The sequence below is a fragment of the Argentina silus genome, assembly GCF_951799395.1.
Source record: "Argentina silus genome assembly, chromosome: 10".
NCBI classification, from domain to species: domain Eukaryota; kingdom Metazoa; phylum Chordata; class Actinopteri; order Argentiniformes; family Argentinidae; genus Argentina; species Argentina silus.
In genome coordinates this window covers 1,288,108-1,306,694 of record NC_139664.1, presented here as the reverse complement: position 1 = coordinate 1,306,694, position 18,587 = coordinate 1,288,108, and the positions used below count along the sequence as shown (strand labels likewise).

The window sequence follows — 18,587 nt, the reverse complement described above, 5'->3', positions numbered from 1 at the left end:
CTAACACACACACACCCGGTCCCCAGGCTGACCTTAAAGACCTGGCTGCGGGGGGTCTTGTTGCCGTTGTATCCCATGTCGTTCCCGTTGTTGGGAGAGGACGGGCCGAGCCGGAACACGTGGCAGAAGATCCGGACGATCCTCAGCAGACTCTTCATCTGAGCTTCATAGCTGCTGGATAGACTGAGGAGGAGAGGAGGAGGAGGAGAGCTTTATATGACAGACATAACATGCAGGGCTGGGGAGGAGGAGGAGGAGGAGCAGGGCTGGGGAGGAGGAGGAGCAGGGCTGGGGAGGAGGAGGAGGAGGAGCAGGGCTGGGGAGGAGGAGGAGGAGGAGAGCTTTATATGACAGACATAACATGCAGGGCTGGGGAGGAGGAGGAGGAGGAGCAGGGCTGGGGAGGAGGAGGAGGAGGAGGAGGAGGAGGAGGAGCAGGGCTGGGGAGGAGGAGGAGGAGGAGAGCTTTATATGACAGACATAACATGCAGGGCTGGGGAGGAGGAGGAGGAGGAGCAGGGCTGGGGAGGAGGAGGAGGAGGAGGAGGAGCAGGGCTGGGGAGGAGGAGGAGGAGGAGAGCTTTATATGACAGACATAACATGCAGGGCTGGGGAGGAGGAGGAGGAGGAGCAGGGCTGGGGAGGAGGAGGAGGAGGAGCAGGGCTGGGGAGGAGGAGGAGGAGGAGGAGAGGTACCTGAGGAGTTTGTGTCCGTTGGTGGTGGCCACCTCCGCCAGGCTGGTCAGGGTCCTCTGGTAGTGACTGTCACTCTGCTGAGAAACATGCTCCAGGACCTGCCTGAGCTGCACACACACACACACACACACACACACACACACACACACAGGTAAGTCCAACCAGAGAGACACAAAGGCAGACAGACAGGCAGGCAGACAGGCATACCATGTTCTCTTTGATGTCATCATTCTGCGTCATCTGGATCATTGTCTGGAACAGTCGTCCGTGGTGCTGGATGAGAATCTCACATGTCTCCCCATAGCCCCCCTACACACACACACACACACACACACACACACACACACACACACACACACACACACACACACACACACACACACACACCCACACACACACGGTATGAGAGTACAGTTGCCTCCTGCTGAGTGCACTTAGTATAAGTGAATTACACTTTTCTAGTCCCATTACAAAAACATCCCCTTTAATGCATGCTTGGGTTTAGTGCACATTGACACAATGGTTATCCACAGCCAGTGCATTTATCATGAGCTGACTGTTTCTCTTATAAGCTGACTGTTTCTCTTGTAAGCTGACTGTCTCTCGTGTGAGCTGACTGTTTCTCTTTTGAGCTGACTGTTTCTCTCTGTGTGGACTGAATGCCCCTGTCTGGTGCACAGAGAGGGATTAAAAAGGTTAAAAAAAATAAAAAATAAAAAAGAGAGAGAAGGAGTTTTGTTTGTTTGTTTGTTTGTTTACCTTTTACTTGTGTACTTGTTGACTGGTCATGTTCACTCACCTGCACACACAGGTCGAGGGGCGTGACTCCGTTCTTGTCAGGAAGGTACTTGGCCCCCCGAGAGAGAAGGATCTGGGCCGTGTCCCTCTGGCCATGGCTGTGGGGTTACAAAAGGTCAGGGGAGGCTGGCGGAGGTAGAAATCGGAGGACGGGCTCATTGTAATGCATGGAAGGGAATGTTTGAACCCAGGTCTCCCACGTATGGAGGTACGCCCGGCCCGCTAAGCTAAAGCCTTAGCATGAGCTCAGGGAGCCAATGGCACGTCTTCTCTTCTCAGGAAGGGCGTTCTGTCAGTGACATGTGACCTCTCTTCCAACCTCCCGTACTCCTCTCCCAAAACAGGTTGATCTATATATGATATGTACTGATATAGTACATCAATCAGGGGAGGCTAGTGGAGGTAGAAATCGGAGGACGGGCTCATTGTAATGCATGGAGTAGGGAGGGGGTAAAACTCTACCCTGACTGCAGGGACACGTAGCGAGTAAGGTAGTACTCTCCAGTTGTGACAGGATATGACATGGTTGTGCACAGTGACATCACCTGCAGGCGAAGTAGAGGGGCGTGGCTCCAGAACAGTTAGGTCTGTTGATGTCAGCTCCACTGTCCAATAGACACAGCACCGTCTGGTGAGGTCACACACACACACACACATACACACACAGACACACACACACACACATAGACAGAGACAGAGACACAAACACACACACAGACAGAGACAGAGACACACACACACACACACAGACAGAGACACACACACACAGTGAACTCTGTGACCGCCACCATCATCATCATCATCATCATCATCATCATCACCATCACCATCATCACCATGTTCACTGTTCAGAGGTTTGTTATCTTTGACTGAAGGTGCATTCTGCCTCCCTTCCAGAGGGGGGCAGCAGTGTGGTTTACTAAGTATGCAGTATTGTCCCAGGGTGTCTATCCTATAACATTACATTATATTATATTCTATATTATTATATTATACTGTATTATATTGTATTATATTATTATATGATACTGTATTCTGTATTGTAGAAACTCACGGTCTTGTGTCCGTTCTGACAGGCTACATGCAGGGCGGTCTGGCCCATGGCGTCCTCCACGTCTACGTTGGTCACATGTTGCACCAGGTCGTGCAGCAGCTCCGTGCGACCGTTCACCGCCAGCCAGTGGATCTGCGGGGGGGGGGGGGAGACCACACTTCAACCACACACTTCCGACCGCAGTCCTGGGTGCTTTCAGGTGGGCACAGCGCTGCAGGGGGGAGTTTCCTGAAAGCTTTCTGGTCTCAGGTGTCGAGATCAAATCAGGTTAAATCTGCTGCAGGCCGGGGCGCTCGGTGGCGTAGCACACTAATGCGCTTAGCACGAAACCGCAAGGTTCCTGGTTCCATTCCGACCCTCGACCTATCTTGCATGTCATCCCTCCTCTCTCTCTCTCTCCCATCCTTCCTGTCCATCTCTACTGTCTCTATCCCAATAAAGCAGAAATGCCCTAAAAACATATTTAAAAAAAATTAAATAATAATCTATTGCCGGCTTGGAGCCGGCCTTCTGGACGGCGGTACTCACAGCGGTCAGACCCTCGTTGTTACAGATGTTAACGTCTGCGTTGTACTCCAGCAGTCTGCCCATGCACTTCTTCTGTCTGCAGGGAGGGAGGGAGGGAGGGAGGGAGGGAGAGGGGGGGTTACCTCCACAGTTAAAATAGCAATACAAAATGCAATGCGCTCTGTGACCATCATCATCATCATCATCGAGTTGTTGACAAAGGTGTGTGGTGTTAGACTGAAGGTGCGCTCTGCCTCGCAGCCAGAGGGGGGCAGCAGTGTGGTGTGAGTGTCGTGAGTGTGCAGTATTATTGAGCATGAATCAGAGCCTGCAGAGCTGCTGTCCCACAGATCATCACTCCAGCCCTAATTTAGCATTCGAGAATAGCTAATTTATCTAATTAGCTGCTCATCAAGGTCTTGATTAGCTGAATCAGGAGTGAGCTAGATTTAGTTTGGAGTGAAAGGCCACAGGATAGTCGGTCTCCAGGAGGAGAATCTGGTGGTGTATGGACCAGGCAGGGGGGGAGGGGTGGGAGGAGGTGGGTGTATGGACCAGGCAGGGGGGGAGGGGTGGGGGGAGGTGGGTGTATGGACCAGGCAGGGGGGGAGGGGTGGGGGGAGGTGGGTGTATGGACCAGGCAGGGGGGGAGGGGTGGGGGGAGGTGGGTGTATGGACCAGGCAGGGGGGGAGGGGTGGGGGGAGGTGGGTGTATGGTACCCGTTCCAGGCGGCCAGGTTGAGGGGGGTAGGTGGATGTATGGTATTGGTTCCGGGTGGCCAGGTGTGTGTGTGTGGGGGGGGGGGTAGATCGTACCCGTTCCGGGCGGCCAGGTGGAGGGGGGTGCAGCCTGAGATGTCCTGGTAGTTGGGGTTCGCTCCTCTCTTCAACAGCAGCACCAGACACTCCACAGACCCACAACTACAGGAGGCAAACACCACAGTCTACCTGTAACCTAATGCTGTATCATTCTGTTATTACATTCTGTTATTACATTGTTATAAGTACTTTAGAAGGCCTAATTGGTGTGGAAGCTGAACCGCACAGCGACCGAGACCCTCGACTGTCGGAGACTAAATCTTTTGTAATGAAATCACCTAACAAACACATTTACAGTACACACACACACACACACACACACACACACACACACTGATTCTGCCGCATCTCTATGGCATAAAATACAACACACACTCACACACACACACACCCACACATACACACACACACACACTGATTCTGCCGCATCTCTATGGCATAAAATACAACACACACTCACACACACACACTCACACACACACACACACACACACACACACACACACACACTGATTCTGCCGCATCTCTATGGCATAAAATACAACACACACTCACACACACACACACACACACACACACACAGACTCTGCCCCATCTCTATGGCAAAAAATATACTAGAATCCCCAGAGACTGAAGACTGAAGCACTAAGAGATAAGGCCTTATCTTACTTGGCAGCGATGTGCAGCAGACTTCTCTTGACCCGTCCAAAGGCGTAGTTCACATCAAACTTAGAGTTCAGCAGCAGCTCCGACACAGACCTTCAGACAGGACAAACTCAAGTCTCAGTCAATCAATGTGTCTGACCTCTGTGACCACACACACACACACACACACACACACACACACACACACACACACACACACACACACACGCACGTACGCACACACACCATGAAAACACAAAGACAGCATCCCAATAGTTCCAATTCCTCTCCTCCCAGGAACCTCACATGCTCTGAGAAGGATGCAAGGAGAGTGGATGTGAGGAATAGAGTGTGTGCGAGTGTGTGTGTGTGTGTGTGTGCGTGTGTGTGCATGTTTGTGTGTGTGTGTGTGAGTGTGTGCGAGTGTGAGTGTGTGTGTGTGTGTGCGAGTGTGTGTGTGTGTGTGTGTGTGTGTGTGTGTGCGTGTGTGTGCATGTTTGTGTGTGTGTGTGTGTGTGTGTCTACCTGTGCTGGTCAGCCATCACCATCGGCATGAGTGTGTAGACAGCGGTTTCATTATCTGTGGACGGAGCAGATAAGAGTCACTGATCATATGAGATAAAACAACGTCATGACTACGAGTCAAACCTCAACATAGTTTTCCATCACCCTTATATGATTGAACTTTGACCTTTGAACAGAACAACAACACACCACCATCACTTCCTGTAACTACAGTACAAATCCTAGTGTTGGACTTGGCACGGAGCTGCGGTGCTCCTCCCAGTCCAGACCAACACATCCTGCCTGCCTCCTACCGGGTCCAGCCCAACTGTCAAATACTGACATGTACAGTTATGTGGTCAAATCGTGATATGTGTTGGGTAGCCTACAGTTCAGCCGTTTCATAAGGGAGGAAATCATCTCTTTCGTTTCCATTTTTTTTTCAGTGTCACTTCCTCTCGGTGGTCGAATGTCAACATAGGAGGAAATCTGATGTCGATCAGGCGAATGTAACGGGTCGGGTTAAGGGGAGGGTTAGCTCAAGACCGGCGGTTTACGCCTCGGTATTGATCGGTTAGAGTTGTCAGAACAGACTGTAAATCAGCCCGGAACGTGTCTGGACACGAACAGGCTCAGGAGGTGCGGTTGCCTCAATTCCCAGGCGCTGGTTCGTGTCCTCTGGTCGCGGGTAGCCTACCTTCCGGGAGTTCAACGGTCCTGGCCCGGCGCAGGGAGCGAGTCAGCCTGTTCAGCTGTACGTTCAGTTGCTCCATCGCCCGTTCCATCATCGGTGTACCGATCAATAGGAAGAAACCGAGGGTACGGAGCCTCGAGCACGCTTATTTGTCCGGTAGATAGGTGTCATCCATCGGGCTGTCGAGGGGAGGACTGGCCCGACGTTCTCTGTGTAGCACTGCCCTTTTCCTCTCTCTCTCTCCCTCTCTCTCTCTCTCTCTCTCTCTCTCTCTCTGTGATTCATTCAGCATTCCTTGTGTAGACCCATTCTTCCTGTTTTCATGACGTCCAAACGCAATGGCGTCTGGGTGCTGTAGTTTTCAACGCAGTATTTTTGTTATGGTATTGTTATTATTTATTTATTTTTAAAACCATGGTTTCTTTTTTTGCATTTTCAGGGCATGATGTTTGGTTTTTAAACGTGATACCAAAGACCATATTCTTGTATGGATAATACCATCCAATCTATTATTTTCTATTCTATTCTATTCTATTGTTATTGACAAGGCCAGCCCAGTACAGACCAGGCCAGCCCAGTACAGACCAGGCCAGCCCAGTACAGACCAGGTCTGTATGCTGTGATGAGGACAGAGAGCAGAGACCATCACACGTCCATTCAACACAGTTTATTTATCCATTCATTCATTCCATTCAGTGTAATATTGATAACGATCAACATGACATACAAAGGTGATCCCAAGCTTGTAATGCCTACTTACAGTAAATCACTGTGAATCCAGCAGGACAATACTTTTTTTTTTTTTTTACTCAAATCGTAACTGTCATAGAACACAACAAGTGCAGAAGCTAAATCTGTGGGTAAGAGACAACATGTCACACAGTAGTGAGTGAAAGTGTTATTAGGAGAATTGTGTTTTTTTCGAGAAGGTGACACCCTCAAAGAATGCTTGGGCCGTGAAGCTTCATACATTCATCCATTGGTGTTGGTGCTGGGTTAGGGTTAGGGTTAGGGTTAGGGTTAGTGTGAGGTTGATGTTGGCGAAGGCGTTCTACAACATCCACTACAACACAGAGCAATAGAACCGCTAAAACACTAAAACACACAATACAACCGTGAAAGAGAGAGAAAACACAGTGAGATGACCAGAGATATATGGATATTAAGTATGTAAATGTCGTACAGTAAAGTCATTTCTCAAACTACTTGGGTGGGTAAGGGTGTGTGTGTGTGTGTGTGTGCGTGTGTGTGTGTGTGTGTGTGTGTGTGTGTGTGTGCGTGTGCGTGTGTGTAGCTCGTGGTTGGGTCATGTGGAGGGACAGCCCCGGGGGGCGACATTCAGAAGGGCTCAACGTTGAGGAACGTCCAGATAGAAATACCTCACGTAGAACAGACACACCTCTCTGACATCAGGTGAAGTTCTGGAATCACGTCAGTTCTATTCATTGCATTTCTATCTGCATCGTTCGGTTACAGTTGCACCCTGTTATTGTTGTTGTTGTTGTTGTTGTTGTTATTGTTGTTGTTAATGTTGTTGATGATGATGTTGTTGTTGTTGTTGTTGTTGTTGTTGTTGTTGTTGTGTGATGTCATGTCGCCCCTGGCTACACGTCCTCGTTGGCTGTCCTGGGGGTGTGGCATTCGTTAACGGGCGACTCGGACACAAAGACGTCGTCGTCCTCCATGGCTTCTTCAATGGGCTTCATGGTCTTGGAGCCTTTGGCTGCAGGAGATCTCTCTGGAGGGGGGAACAGTGACAGAACAGTCAGTACTGGGGGGGATGAGTGAGATATGAAGGTTGCTATTGTCTAACATTCACAGAAGAACATGTGCAAGAACACTGCAATGTGAGAGTTTACAGAACGGAGGTTGTCATCGGTCTCAAACAGAACTGCATGGCAAGAACAGAAAAAGAAAATAACATTATTTTAATCACATGTCAAAAATGCACACACACACACACATATTCTGCATAATACCATTTGCATATGTGTGAGTGTGTGTGTGTGTGTGTGTGTGTGTGTGTGTGTGTGTGTGTGTGTGTGTGTGTGTGTGTGTGTGTGTTTGGGAGGGACAAATGTATGCAGTTAAATCAACAGAGTGAGAGAACAGGAGCTGAGTTCCAGAGACTGACTAGCAGCTCTGTTTGAGAGACATCAGTAGAGCCTGGATATTATATACTCTATATTATATTCTCAGCAGGGGAGGCTGGTGGAGGTAGAAATCGGAGGACAGGCTCATTGTAATGCATGGAATGGAATGAGGAATGGTATCAAACATTACAATGAGCCCGTCCTCTGATTTCTACCTCCACCAGCCTTCCCTGTCAGAGTCTGTATATTATATACTGTTGTATATTATATTCTCCGTATAGCCCCAGAGATTTGGACTTCGACAATCTCTTGTGTTTTAAAATCCATTGTCATATTCCCTATACCTCATTTACAGGCAGTCTTGTAAATCTGAAAGAACCGGATAGGCATAAGCAATTTGACCCTCAACCTATGTAGTATTTTCACCATCTTGCTTACATGTATCCACTCCTCTTTAGACCTACAGGGCTGCTTTGGAGGGGCTAGGTGTTAGTTTAGGACTCGGTAATACCAGGGGAGGCTGGTGGAGGTAGAAATCGGAGGACGGGCTCATTGTAATGCATGGAATGGAATGAGGAATGGTATCAAACATTACAATGAGCCCATCCTCCGTCTATACCTCCACCACTCTCCCCTGGGTGATACACACGTAACTCTAGAGGTGTTAAACCCACAGACCAGGTTACACGTGGGGGACACTCGTTTTAGAAACCAGGCAGAATAGTGGGGAGGCTTTAGGGTTAAACATCTAGAGGTTGGAGGAATTATTTGTTGGTGGTTTGGTTACTGAAGGGGAAGTGAATTGGGGATTGGGAGAGTGAATTATAGGGAGGGTATGTGGGGGGGGGGATGGGTGAGAGAAAAAAGATGGTCTTACACCCCCGTCAGGGAATGGCGTGGTCTGAGGGAAGGGGCTGTGGCACAGCTAGAGGAGGGACAGGAGGAGGAACAACGTCAGAGAAACGCGAAGACAACGTTAAGAAAACGTCAGGCTAGGATGGTGCCTCAACAGAGGCAAACAACAGAGGCAAAATATGTTGGTAGTTTTAATGTTAAACGTATCCAGTCCCTTTAGATCCTTTAGATCCATACAGGTGTAGGGGGCTAGGGGTTGTTTCTGGACCGGGCCTGGACCTCTACAACAGCCAGGTAACACCGGGCCTGGACCTCTACAACAGCCAGGTAACACCGGGCCATGGACCTCTACAACAGCCAGGTAACACCGGGCCTGGACCTCTACAACAGCCAGGTAACACCGGGCCTGGACCTCTACAACAGCCAGGTAACACCGGGCCTGGACCTCTACCACCGCCAGGTAACACCGGGCCTGGACCTCTACCACAGCCAGGTAACACCGGGCCTGGACCTCTACAACAGCCAGGTGGAGTGGCTGGTAACACCGGGCCTGGACCTCTACAACAGCCAGGTAACACCGGGCCTGGACCTCTACAACAGCCAGGTAACACCGGGCCTGGACCTCTACAACAGCACAAAGATCATCTGAAGCCCATTGTAGTCCAGTCAGTCGGTTAACGAGTCAGAGACACCAGAGCCAGTCAAGTTGTGAGGCACTGACAGGTGAGCCAATAGGATGGCAGCTTGTTGGAGGGCGGTGAGACTTACGGATGGAGGAGCTGGCCGAGCTTCCTCCACGCAGGATCTGGTTGAGGACGTCGTCTGTGTCGCTGGTGCTGGCCATGCTGTTCCTCATCTGCATCATAGACAGCTGGGAGCACAGGCTCGGCTGACGGTCCATCTTCTTCACCGCCTGTGGACGCAGCCGTCATCGTCATCATCATCATCACCATCATCATCATCATCATCATCATCATCGTCATCATCATCATCATCACCATCATCATCATCATCATCGTCATCATCATCATCACCATCATCATCATCGTCATCATCATCATCATTATCATCATCATTGTCATCGTCATCATCATCATCATCACATCATCATCGTCATCATCATCACCATCATCATCATCATCATTATCACCATTATCATCATCATCATTATCACCATTATCATGAACATAATCATCAAAATCAACATCATGACCATCATAATCATCATCACCAAAAACAACATCATCATCATCGTCATCATCACTTCTATAATAATCACCATCATTTGAATGGTATAGGAGGCTGGTAGGCTGGTAGGCTGGTAGGCTGGTAGGCCCCCCCCCTCCCCAGTATTGACTATGTGTGAGGGCCAGTGTGAGGGTCCTGGCTCTATGGCTCTAATCTTACAGTAGGTAACCCACCTTGTCACTGAGGGTGGGGTTAGGGTTAGGGTGGGGTCGTTGAGGGTTAGGGTTAGGGTTAGGGGTAACCCACCTTGTCACTGAGGGTGGGGTTAGGGTTAGGGTGGGGTCGTTGAGGGTTAGGGTTAGGGTTAGGGGTAACCCACCTTGTCACTGAGGGTGGGGTTAGGGTTAGGGTGGGGTCGTTGAGGGTTAGGGTTAGGGGTAACCCACCTTGTCACTGAGGGTGGGGTTAGGGTTAGGGTGGGGTCGTTGAGGGTTAGGGTTAGGGGTAACCGGGTTAGGGCTAGGGTTAGGGGTAACCCACCTTGTCACTGAGGGTGGGGTTAGGGTTAGGGTGGGGTCGTTGAGGGTTAGGGTTAGGGGTAACCGGGTTAGGGCTAGGGTTAGGGGTAACCCACCTTGTCACTGAGGGTGGGGTTAGGGTTAGGGTGGGGTCGTTGAGGGTTAGGGTTAGGGGTAACCCACCTTGTCACTGAGGGTGGGGTCGTTGAGGGAGTACAGCTTGTTGGTGATGTCCTTGCCGATGAGGTAACGGAACACCTCCTTGAGGAAAGGGTCCGCCTCCAGGAAGTAGGTGAGCCTCTCTCTGGACCAACACATCAACTTACAGTTCTCCTCTGCCATGATGGTCACCTGTCAATCAATCAATCAATCAATCAATCAGTGGCCAATCAAGGGCCACTGGAATAGATACAGTATATCTCCAACACAGTAACATTGCGTTGTAGTGCCCTGGGGTGGTCCAGTGGTCCAGCACCACAGTGGTCCAGCACCACAGCCTACAGTACACACATATGCCCATGTCCAGCCCAAGCCCTGCTGCACTCCAAGAATCTGTGAAATGAGCATTGCACTCTAGAATCAGAACACCTAGTTACCTGGAACTTTTCCCCTTTGTGCATGTCAGTGGAGCGGAACTCCGGGGAGTCGATGAAAGCGTTGGTGTAGATGTTGTGGAGGAAATGGCCCCTGTAGGACACCTTCATTCTGTCACACACACACACACACACACACACACACACGAACAGAACCCACAGTCAAAGCCATGGGACCACCAATGCACAGATTACAAGACAGTAAGTAAGACAAGGGAAAGAGGTAGGATGATGTAACAGCCTGGTGGAAGGGAGGGTACTCCCACAACCAGATACAGATCGGATCTACAGAGAGTCTGATGGAAATCGTGAGACTGAAACTTCATGTTTTGTGTTTAATCTGAGCTAAAAAATAAAATCCTAGAATAAAATAAAAATGATTATATTGAGAGAGTGTCGCCTCTTCGACGAACATACAAACATATACAGATGTTATAAATTCATATAAACGTCTATACAGATGTTATAAATATATATACACGTCTATACAGATGTTATAAATATATATAAACGTCTATACAGATGTTATAAATACATATAAACATCTATACAGATGTTATAAATATATATATACACGTCTATACAGATGTTATAAACATATATATACACGTCTATACAGATGTTATAAATATATATATAAACGTCTATACAGATGTTATAAACATATATATACACGTCTATACAGATGTTATAAATATATATATAAACGTCTATACAGATGTTATAAACACATATAAACGTCTATACAGATGTTATAAATATATATAAACGTCTATACAGATGTTATAAATACATATAAACGTCTATACAGATGTTATAAATATATATATAAACGTCTATACAGATGTTATAAACACATATAAACGTCTATCTGCGACTGTGGCTGGTTCCTCCTGCTGGCAGCGACACCTACTTTCCTTTGAGGAGGATGCTAAGACGTTCGTCCACGGAGGTCTTGTCCTCCGCTGCGTACACCTGTCCCTTCTTCAGGGACTGGATGGTGCAGAACTGGCCGGTGAGCCTCTGGAACAGGGCCTCGCGGACGTGCAGCGGCTCAAACATCCGCTTGTACACCGACTTCAGCTCCCTGTCGATCTTAATCTGACAGAACAACAGACGGGGTTACAGACCAGTCAGAGGTTAATCTGACAGATCAACAGACAGGGTTACAGACCAGTCAGAGGTTAATCTGACAGATCAACAGACAGGGTTACAGACCAGTCAGAGGTTAATCTGACAGATCAACAGACAGGGTTACAGACCAGTCAGAGGTTAATCTGACAGATCAACAGACAGGGTTACAGACCAGTCAGAGATTAATCTGACAGAATAACAGACAGGGTTACAGACCAGTTAGAGATTAATCTGACAAAATAACAGAGGTAACAGACCAGTCAGAGATGAATCTGACAACACAACACACAGGGTTACAGACCAGTCAGAGATTAATCTCACAGAACAACAGACAATGTTACAGACCAGTCAGAGATTAATCTGACAGAACAACAGACAGGGTTACAGACCAGTCAGAGATTAATCTTGACAGAGCAGAGATAGAGGAAAACAAGAGGAGAGCAGAATGGGTAGAGGAGAGAGGAGAGCAGAATGGGTAGAGGAGAGAGGAGAGCAGAATGGGTAGAGGAGAGAGGAGGGCAGAATGGGTAGAGGAGAGAGGAGGGGACAGCAGTAGCCTAAAGCGTGGACTTCCTCCCTGGCAGGGAGGAGCAGCGTTGGTCCCATTCTGTCAGTTCAGAGGAGGTCCAGGCCCGGCCCTCAGTCACTGAAGTCCCCTGGTGCCTCCTGTGCTTGTTAATGAGGCCCTGCTGTACAAGAGAACCAACTACAGGATGGAGACCTGCTGTGTCTCATTCAGGGAGACTAACTCCACTGTGTCGCCTGGCGGCCAATGAGAACTCACCGGTCTGCGTTTGTAGACGAGGTAGAAGAAGTGCAGGAAGTTGACGATGAGGAAGACGACGTTCCAGACCATGACGTCCAGGTTACACCGGTACCACGTCGCCCAGGCGATGAACAGGCTGCATCCTGTCAGGGACAGGAAGAGGAAGTGAGGTGACGCATCGATTCCACACAGAGGCTGCTAAGTGGGATTCTTTGGAACGACACCACACTCTTAGAACCCTAACCCTAACCCTTGACCCTTGACCTTACCCTCACCTTAACTGTAACCCTACCCGTAACCCTAAACCTAACCGTAACCCTTGACCTTACCCTCACCTTAAGTGTAACCCTACCCTTAACCCTACCCTAACCGTCACACTTGACCTTACCCTAACCTTAACCCTTGACCTTAACCCTACCCTAACCTATGCTATCATTATCTAGTCTCACTAAATCAGACTCTCATATGAGATTCTGGGATCCTAGATTAATAATAACAATAAGAACTATTATTATGGGGCGTTCAGTGGCGTAGCACACTAAGGCGCATACCATATCATCACAAGGTCCCTGGTTCTGGACATATCCTGCATGTCATCCCTCCTCTCTCTCACCCATCCTTCCTGTCAATCTCTACTATCTCTATCCCAATAAAAGCAGAAATGCCCTAAAAATATATTAAAACATTATTTTATTTTTAATTATTAGTAGTAGTATTATTAGTATTATTAGTATTATTTATCTAATCTCACTCAGATGAGATTCAGGGTTCAGAGATGAATCGTTATTAAACAGCGGACCAGTAGAGTGTTGTTGCAACCAGCAACCAGCAGTGGGCGACGTGGCCACACAGCGTGACTGACCTGTCATCAGCAAGAGGCGCAGCAGGATCATGTGCAGAGCCATGGTGGTGGGGATGACCAGGCCCAGCAGCAGGGACAAGTTCCCCAGGTGGAAGAGCAGGTGGTGGGCTTGGTCCCATTCCGTACAGGTGGTGGCGTTGGGCTCCAGGAGCAGACCTCCAGCCAGACCACCGCCACCACCATCCCCTGCCCCAGGTACAGCCGACCTGAGCGGGGCCAGGGTGGAGTAGAACAGGGTGGTCATCGCGGGGGTGGAGGACATCCTGGAGAGGAATGACCTAGAGAGAGGAGGGGAGGATAAGGAGAGGACCTGTACCTTGTTGCATAATGTTGTATTATACTGTATCTAATATGATGATTGTATTATACTGTATCTAATATGATGATTGTATTATACTGTATCTAATATCATGTGTAAGCTGGTATGTACTGTTCGTTAGTTTCGTGCTTTTGAATTGCGCAAGAGCAATTATTTCTCGGAACAAAAATATACATTATTATATTCTGTTGTACTTTATTGTTTTCTATTACATCCCCGTTATAATATATATATATATATTAAACAGCCGTTTCTCATGACAGTGTTATTGCGTTCACATGGTAATGAGTTCTTGATAAGGTTCCACAGATTATCACAACAGATGACCTGGTTTTCCACTGATGTTTGCTTTGTCGTATAGAATATTGTTTACCATGTTAGAGGTTGATTGAATAATCAACATAATATTATAACAACGCCAACATCATACAACATCAGTGACAGAGAGGATAGAAAATTCCCACATCTAATCAATCCTAATTAGGCTATTTATTCAACTTTACAAAAAAAACAAAATTGTACGATAATATGTGAAATATTCGGATGAGAAGCTGACTTATCATGAAGTGCTTGGTATGCAGTTCATCAACATCTCAGTGACATTGACAGCTTTCACTTCCACGACACTAAAGCAACACACAACCAAACGCGTACAAACACACCGACATCCACTGATCCAGCGGTGAATCCGACGGTTTATGAACGTGTATAGTTTGATTGCAGTCTTTTTTTTCAGAAATACTTTATGAAATGTCAGTTGAAAAATGAGCGAGGGGGGTCGGCATGCAGAGAGAGGGAAAAACGAACAGGATTTGATCCGACGGGTTGACATATAACTTGTTTCAGCTCTAACTTTCATGAAACCGCTCATCGAACGGGAGTGAATAGGTTTTAACTCACCGATTAGACGGTAATCGATCAAATGCGTCGCTGGACAGAATAAGGAGAAGACAATAACGGACAGACAAGTAGTGAGCCGCTCTTAATGTAGGTCCTTGCGAGGCGGGGGGCTGTACAGTGTGAGTCGCGCATTCCAGCGATCTGACAGGCATAGACTAAAATGGGCAAGAGGCGAGGGGACAGCCGTCAACGCTGAAATCTGCCACTGAGCTCCTGCACTGTCAGGCGCACCGCCAGGGGGCGGTGAAACGGAGGTTATCCGTCTATCTCAGTCCGCGGAGTCATCAAGAGCCTCCACATACAGATACAGCGGTCTTAGAGGGAATCCGGTTTCAGTGATGAATCATCTAACCATTGCGCCTATATTCGAAGGCTGTTTGGTTTGAATTTGCATGGATCTAGGTTTTAATTCGTTAAAATATCAAGCATAGGCGACATAGCCTATCCACCTGACCTAGGCTGCTGTGGAATAGAACATAGGGCTAAGGCAGCTGTCTAAGAAGTAGCCTATATGTGTCTCAGTCACAAATGTTAGTGTCAAACCTTTATGTCAAAATCCAGGATACAATCATTGTCAAATCCTACAGGCTACAAGTGAGTGGTGACGTGAGCAGCGTGATGACATCAGCGGGATCAGCACCGCGGACAGCAACAGAGATTTGATGACAGATGACTCACCTGAGCACCGTCAGGAAAAGTGCAACAAGATGGTGTTTAAGGAAATGGCCAATCCAATTCAATGTGTCCTGTTCTTCAAGTTATTCTTTATCATACAACAAAAAGTGCAGTAGACATTGATAAGCAGAGGTAACATCATTTCACTGGTGCTTTAATGCGGAGCAAAACAAATGCGCGCTCTCTCTCTCTCTCTCTCTCTTTCTCTCTCTCTCTCTCTCTCTTAATCACACACACACACACACACACACACACACACACACACACACACACACACACACATACACACCGGCCTGCATTGCATGTCAAGCAAACCTGATTTTGCCTATAATAGCTGCAATGTTTGTTTTTTTATGTCGAAGCGTAAATGACATAGGCCTAACTAATGCCAACTTTTACGTTTTATACACGATCTTTACTTTGATCAACACAGGCAAACAAACAGACCACGACAATATGACGAAAATAAACATTCAAAAGTTCCGTGCCGCTGCCGGTATAGGTCACGGGACAGTCTCTGCAGGGAATATCTTATCGCCTTGCACCGGGACTTGCAAAAAGGCATCTGTCTGTTCTAATTCAGGCGCCGGCACGTGACTGTAACTGGGTAACCGGAGATCAAAACGGAACCCGCGGCCGTCGAAAGCCTTGTCGTTGAGGGAGTACAGCTTGTCCGCGATGTCGTTGCGCACGACCAGGGCGAAGATCTTGGCGATGTATCGATGCTTGGCGAAGAGCAAATACAGCTTCTTACGTCTCCAGGCGACGTATCTGCACTGGTTGTCGGCGCGCAGCGTCACCTGAGACAGAGAGAGAAAAGGGTTAGGGTTAGGGACACTCATGCTTTTCCATGTCAGAGACTGACACACACACACACACACACACACACACACACACACACACACACACACACACACACACACACACACACACACATATACACACACACACACACACACACACACACACACACTCACATAGTAAACAACTGTATTGATATCAGTTTGTATGTCACCTGAAATATTCCCTCTTCTGCCGGTCGGAGAGAGTCCCACTCGGGGGAATCCAGGAACTGGAAGGGGTAGATATAATGCAGAAACTCCCCGTTTACCGTCACACGAATTCTGTACGGAGAGAGAGAAGGCATTTCACTCATATGAAGTGTTGCCGTACAATACAATACATTGTCATCCCGCAAAATATCATTTCAGAGGCGAGGAGCCTAAATTGAAGTAGCCTTAATTGAAGTAGCCTAAATTGAAGCAGCCTAAATTGAAGTAGCCTAAATTGAAGCAGCCTTAATTGAAGTAGCCTTAATTGAAGTAGCCTTAATTGAAGTAGCCTAAATTGAAGCAGAATTAATTGAAGTAGCCTAAATTGAAGTAGCCTAAATTGAAGCAGCCTCAATTGAAGTTTAAATGAAGAGTCACCTGCCAGACAGGAGAACAGACAGCTTATCGATGTTCGTCTTCCCCTCCATGGCGAAACAGTGGTCCTTCTCCAGAGTGTGGATGTCCCCCTCGCAACAGGCGACAATCTTCCCGAAATGCGTGAGCGAAACCCCGAGCTTTTTGAACATGTAGCCGTAGAGGTCCTGGAACTCCTTCTCGAAAGTGGCATTCCTCAACCGGTAAGCGACGTGCACGACTTGACCCGCGCAGACACCGAACAGGGCGAAGTTCCACAGGAACGTGTCGGTGGTGCACGCGTCGGACCATGCCCAGATGGACGAGCAGAAGAACCCGAGCGCGAGGAAGCTGAACCCGTAGAGTAGACCGTAGAATCCGCTTCCTCCCATGAACCCCAAAACGAGGAACATGTTGGCCAGATGGAACACTGACCCCTCCGGTCCCTCGCGCCATGCCTCGCACACCGGGTGCGTTGGCTCGGTCAAGTTGACGGCGGCTGCGAAGTCAGGCAGCTCCATCGTTGCGTCGCGCGCGCACAATCGTCGGTTTAACTGTCGCCAGATCGGGATTTCAGTGTAGCGAACGTGGGTGGCACGTTACTTTTCCAGAAAATGAGGGGTGGTCAAATAAATCTTATGAAGTGAAACGTCATTGACATGTCGTCCGTCCGAAAATGCTGTCGCTCGCCGTTGGATTCTAACCGGTCTTAGAATGTGACCCGCGGGGTGGCGTGGGGTTTCCCTCGGTCCTGAAGTCCGACGGCTTCAAGGCACAACGGAGCCGCGCGTTAAATATCTGTAAACTTATGACGTTTAGAAGACATTCGATGGTTGAGACGTGTCTTTTTTGGGATGTGTGCAAATCTTAGTCAAGACGGACTAATGCGAAATGACGCGCAACACCCCGATTGTTTCCTATATCCCCAAATGATTAATGTGTTTCAACGTCAAGACTATAGTGTTGTTAGTTTACCTGATCAAAATAAGACGTCGGCTACTTAATAAGAAACCTCTCACAGGAAGATGCCTGAAACAAAAGTGGTTTTCTAAAGGTGTCAAGGTGAATACAGTGGACAGAGGCAATCTGGATGGCAATAGCTCAATTCTAATGTGTGTGTGTGTGTGTGTGTGTGTCTGTGTGTGTGTGTGTGTGTGTGTGTGTGTGTGTGTGTGTGTGTGTGTGTGTGTGTGTGTGTGTGTGTGCATGCGTGCGTGCCTGCGTGCCTGCGTGTGTGCTGCATGAGTGGACCCTACCCCTCCACACCCTGGAGAGTGTGTGTGTGTGTGTGTGTGTGTGTGTGTGTGTTATCAGGCTGAAACATTCATCAGAGCGGTGGACTACCCTTAGACAGCATCAGTGATCTCTCTGGGCTAAAATAACCCTCAGTTTCCCCGAGTGGGTTACCTGTCCTGGCCAGTCAAGGTGACTTTGACTCTCTGTGAGAGGAGACTTGAAACTCAGCCAGAGTGAAATATCTAGGCCACCTGGCTATGGCAGCGTACCCCTGGGTCTAGAGACAGAGGCTGAGGATGCATCTCAATACTCTTCTAAGTGGATT

At 48.3% G+C, this 18,587-nt stretch overlaps 4 protein-coding genes across 4 annotated transcripts in view; all 4 read right to left on the bottom strand.

The window, feature by feature from the left end:
* hace1 (HECT domain and ankyrin repeat containing E3 ubiquitin protein ligase 1) overlaps positions 1–5,990 on the bottom strand; it is a gene marked incomplete at its 3' end in the record, with an annotated part of 6,542 nt that extends 552 nt beyond the window's left edge. Inside the window, exons 1-11 of the mRNA XM_083678543.1 lie at positions 5,721–5,990; positions 5,045–5,099; positions 4,544–4,633; positions 3,872–3,976; positions 3,077–3,152; positions 2,549–2,680; positions 2,040–2,122; positions 1,496–1,592; positions 904–1,005; positions 697–803; positions 16–183 (exon numbers count right to left, since the gene is read on the bottom strand). Of these exons, the coding sequence (XP_083534669.1) occupies positions 16–183; positions 697–803; positions 904–1,005; positions 1,496–1,592; positions 2,040–2,122; positions 2,549–2,680; positions 3,077–3,152; positions 3,872–3,976; positions 4,544–4,633; positions 5,045–5,099; positions 5,721–5,811 (1,106 nt within the window). The 5' untranslated portion in view covers positions 5,812–5,990. The remainder of the gene's footprint in view (positions 1–15; positions 184–696; positions 804–903; positions 1,006–1,495; positions 1,593–2,039; positions 2,123–2,548; positions 2,681–3,076; positions 3,153–3,871; positions 3,977–4,543; positions 4,634–5,044; positions 5,100–5,720) is intronic.
* The window catches only part of LOC310810342 (tRNA selenocysteine 1-associated protein 1-like), a 170,027-nt gene that overhangs the window by 128,827 nt on the left and 22,613 nt on the right, over positions 1–18,587 (bottom strand). The window lies entirely within an intron of this gene.
* Positions 6,460–14,983, bottom strand: popdc1 (popeye domain cAMP effector 1). Its single transcript, XM_083678043.1, has 8 exons — positions 14,946–14,983; positions 13,727–14,004; positions 12,883–13,007; positions 11,878–12,065; positions 10,968–11,076; positions 10,555–10,722; positions 9,434–9,578; positions 6,460–7,455 (listed from the first exon to the last, which is right to left on the bottom strand). The coding sequence occupies exons 2-8, from the start codon at positions 13,986–13,988 to the stop codon at positions 7,322–7,324; spliced, it is 1,131 nt and encodes a 376-aa protein (XP_083534169.1). The 5' UTR covers positions 13,989–14,004; positions 14,946–14,983; the 3' UTR covers positions 6,460–7,321.
* Positions 16,124–17,547, bottom strand: popdc3 (popeye domain cAMP effector 3; the record flags this gene model as incomplete). Its single annotated transcript, XM_083678542.1, has 3 exons — positions 16,124–16,420; positions 16,636–16,744; positions 17,051–17,547. 3 exons carry the CDS (start codon positions 17,545–17,547, stop codon positions 16,124–16,126), a joined length of 903 nt encoding a protein of 300 aa, XP_083534668.1.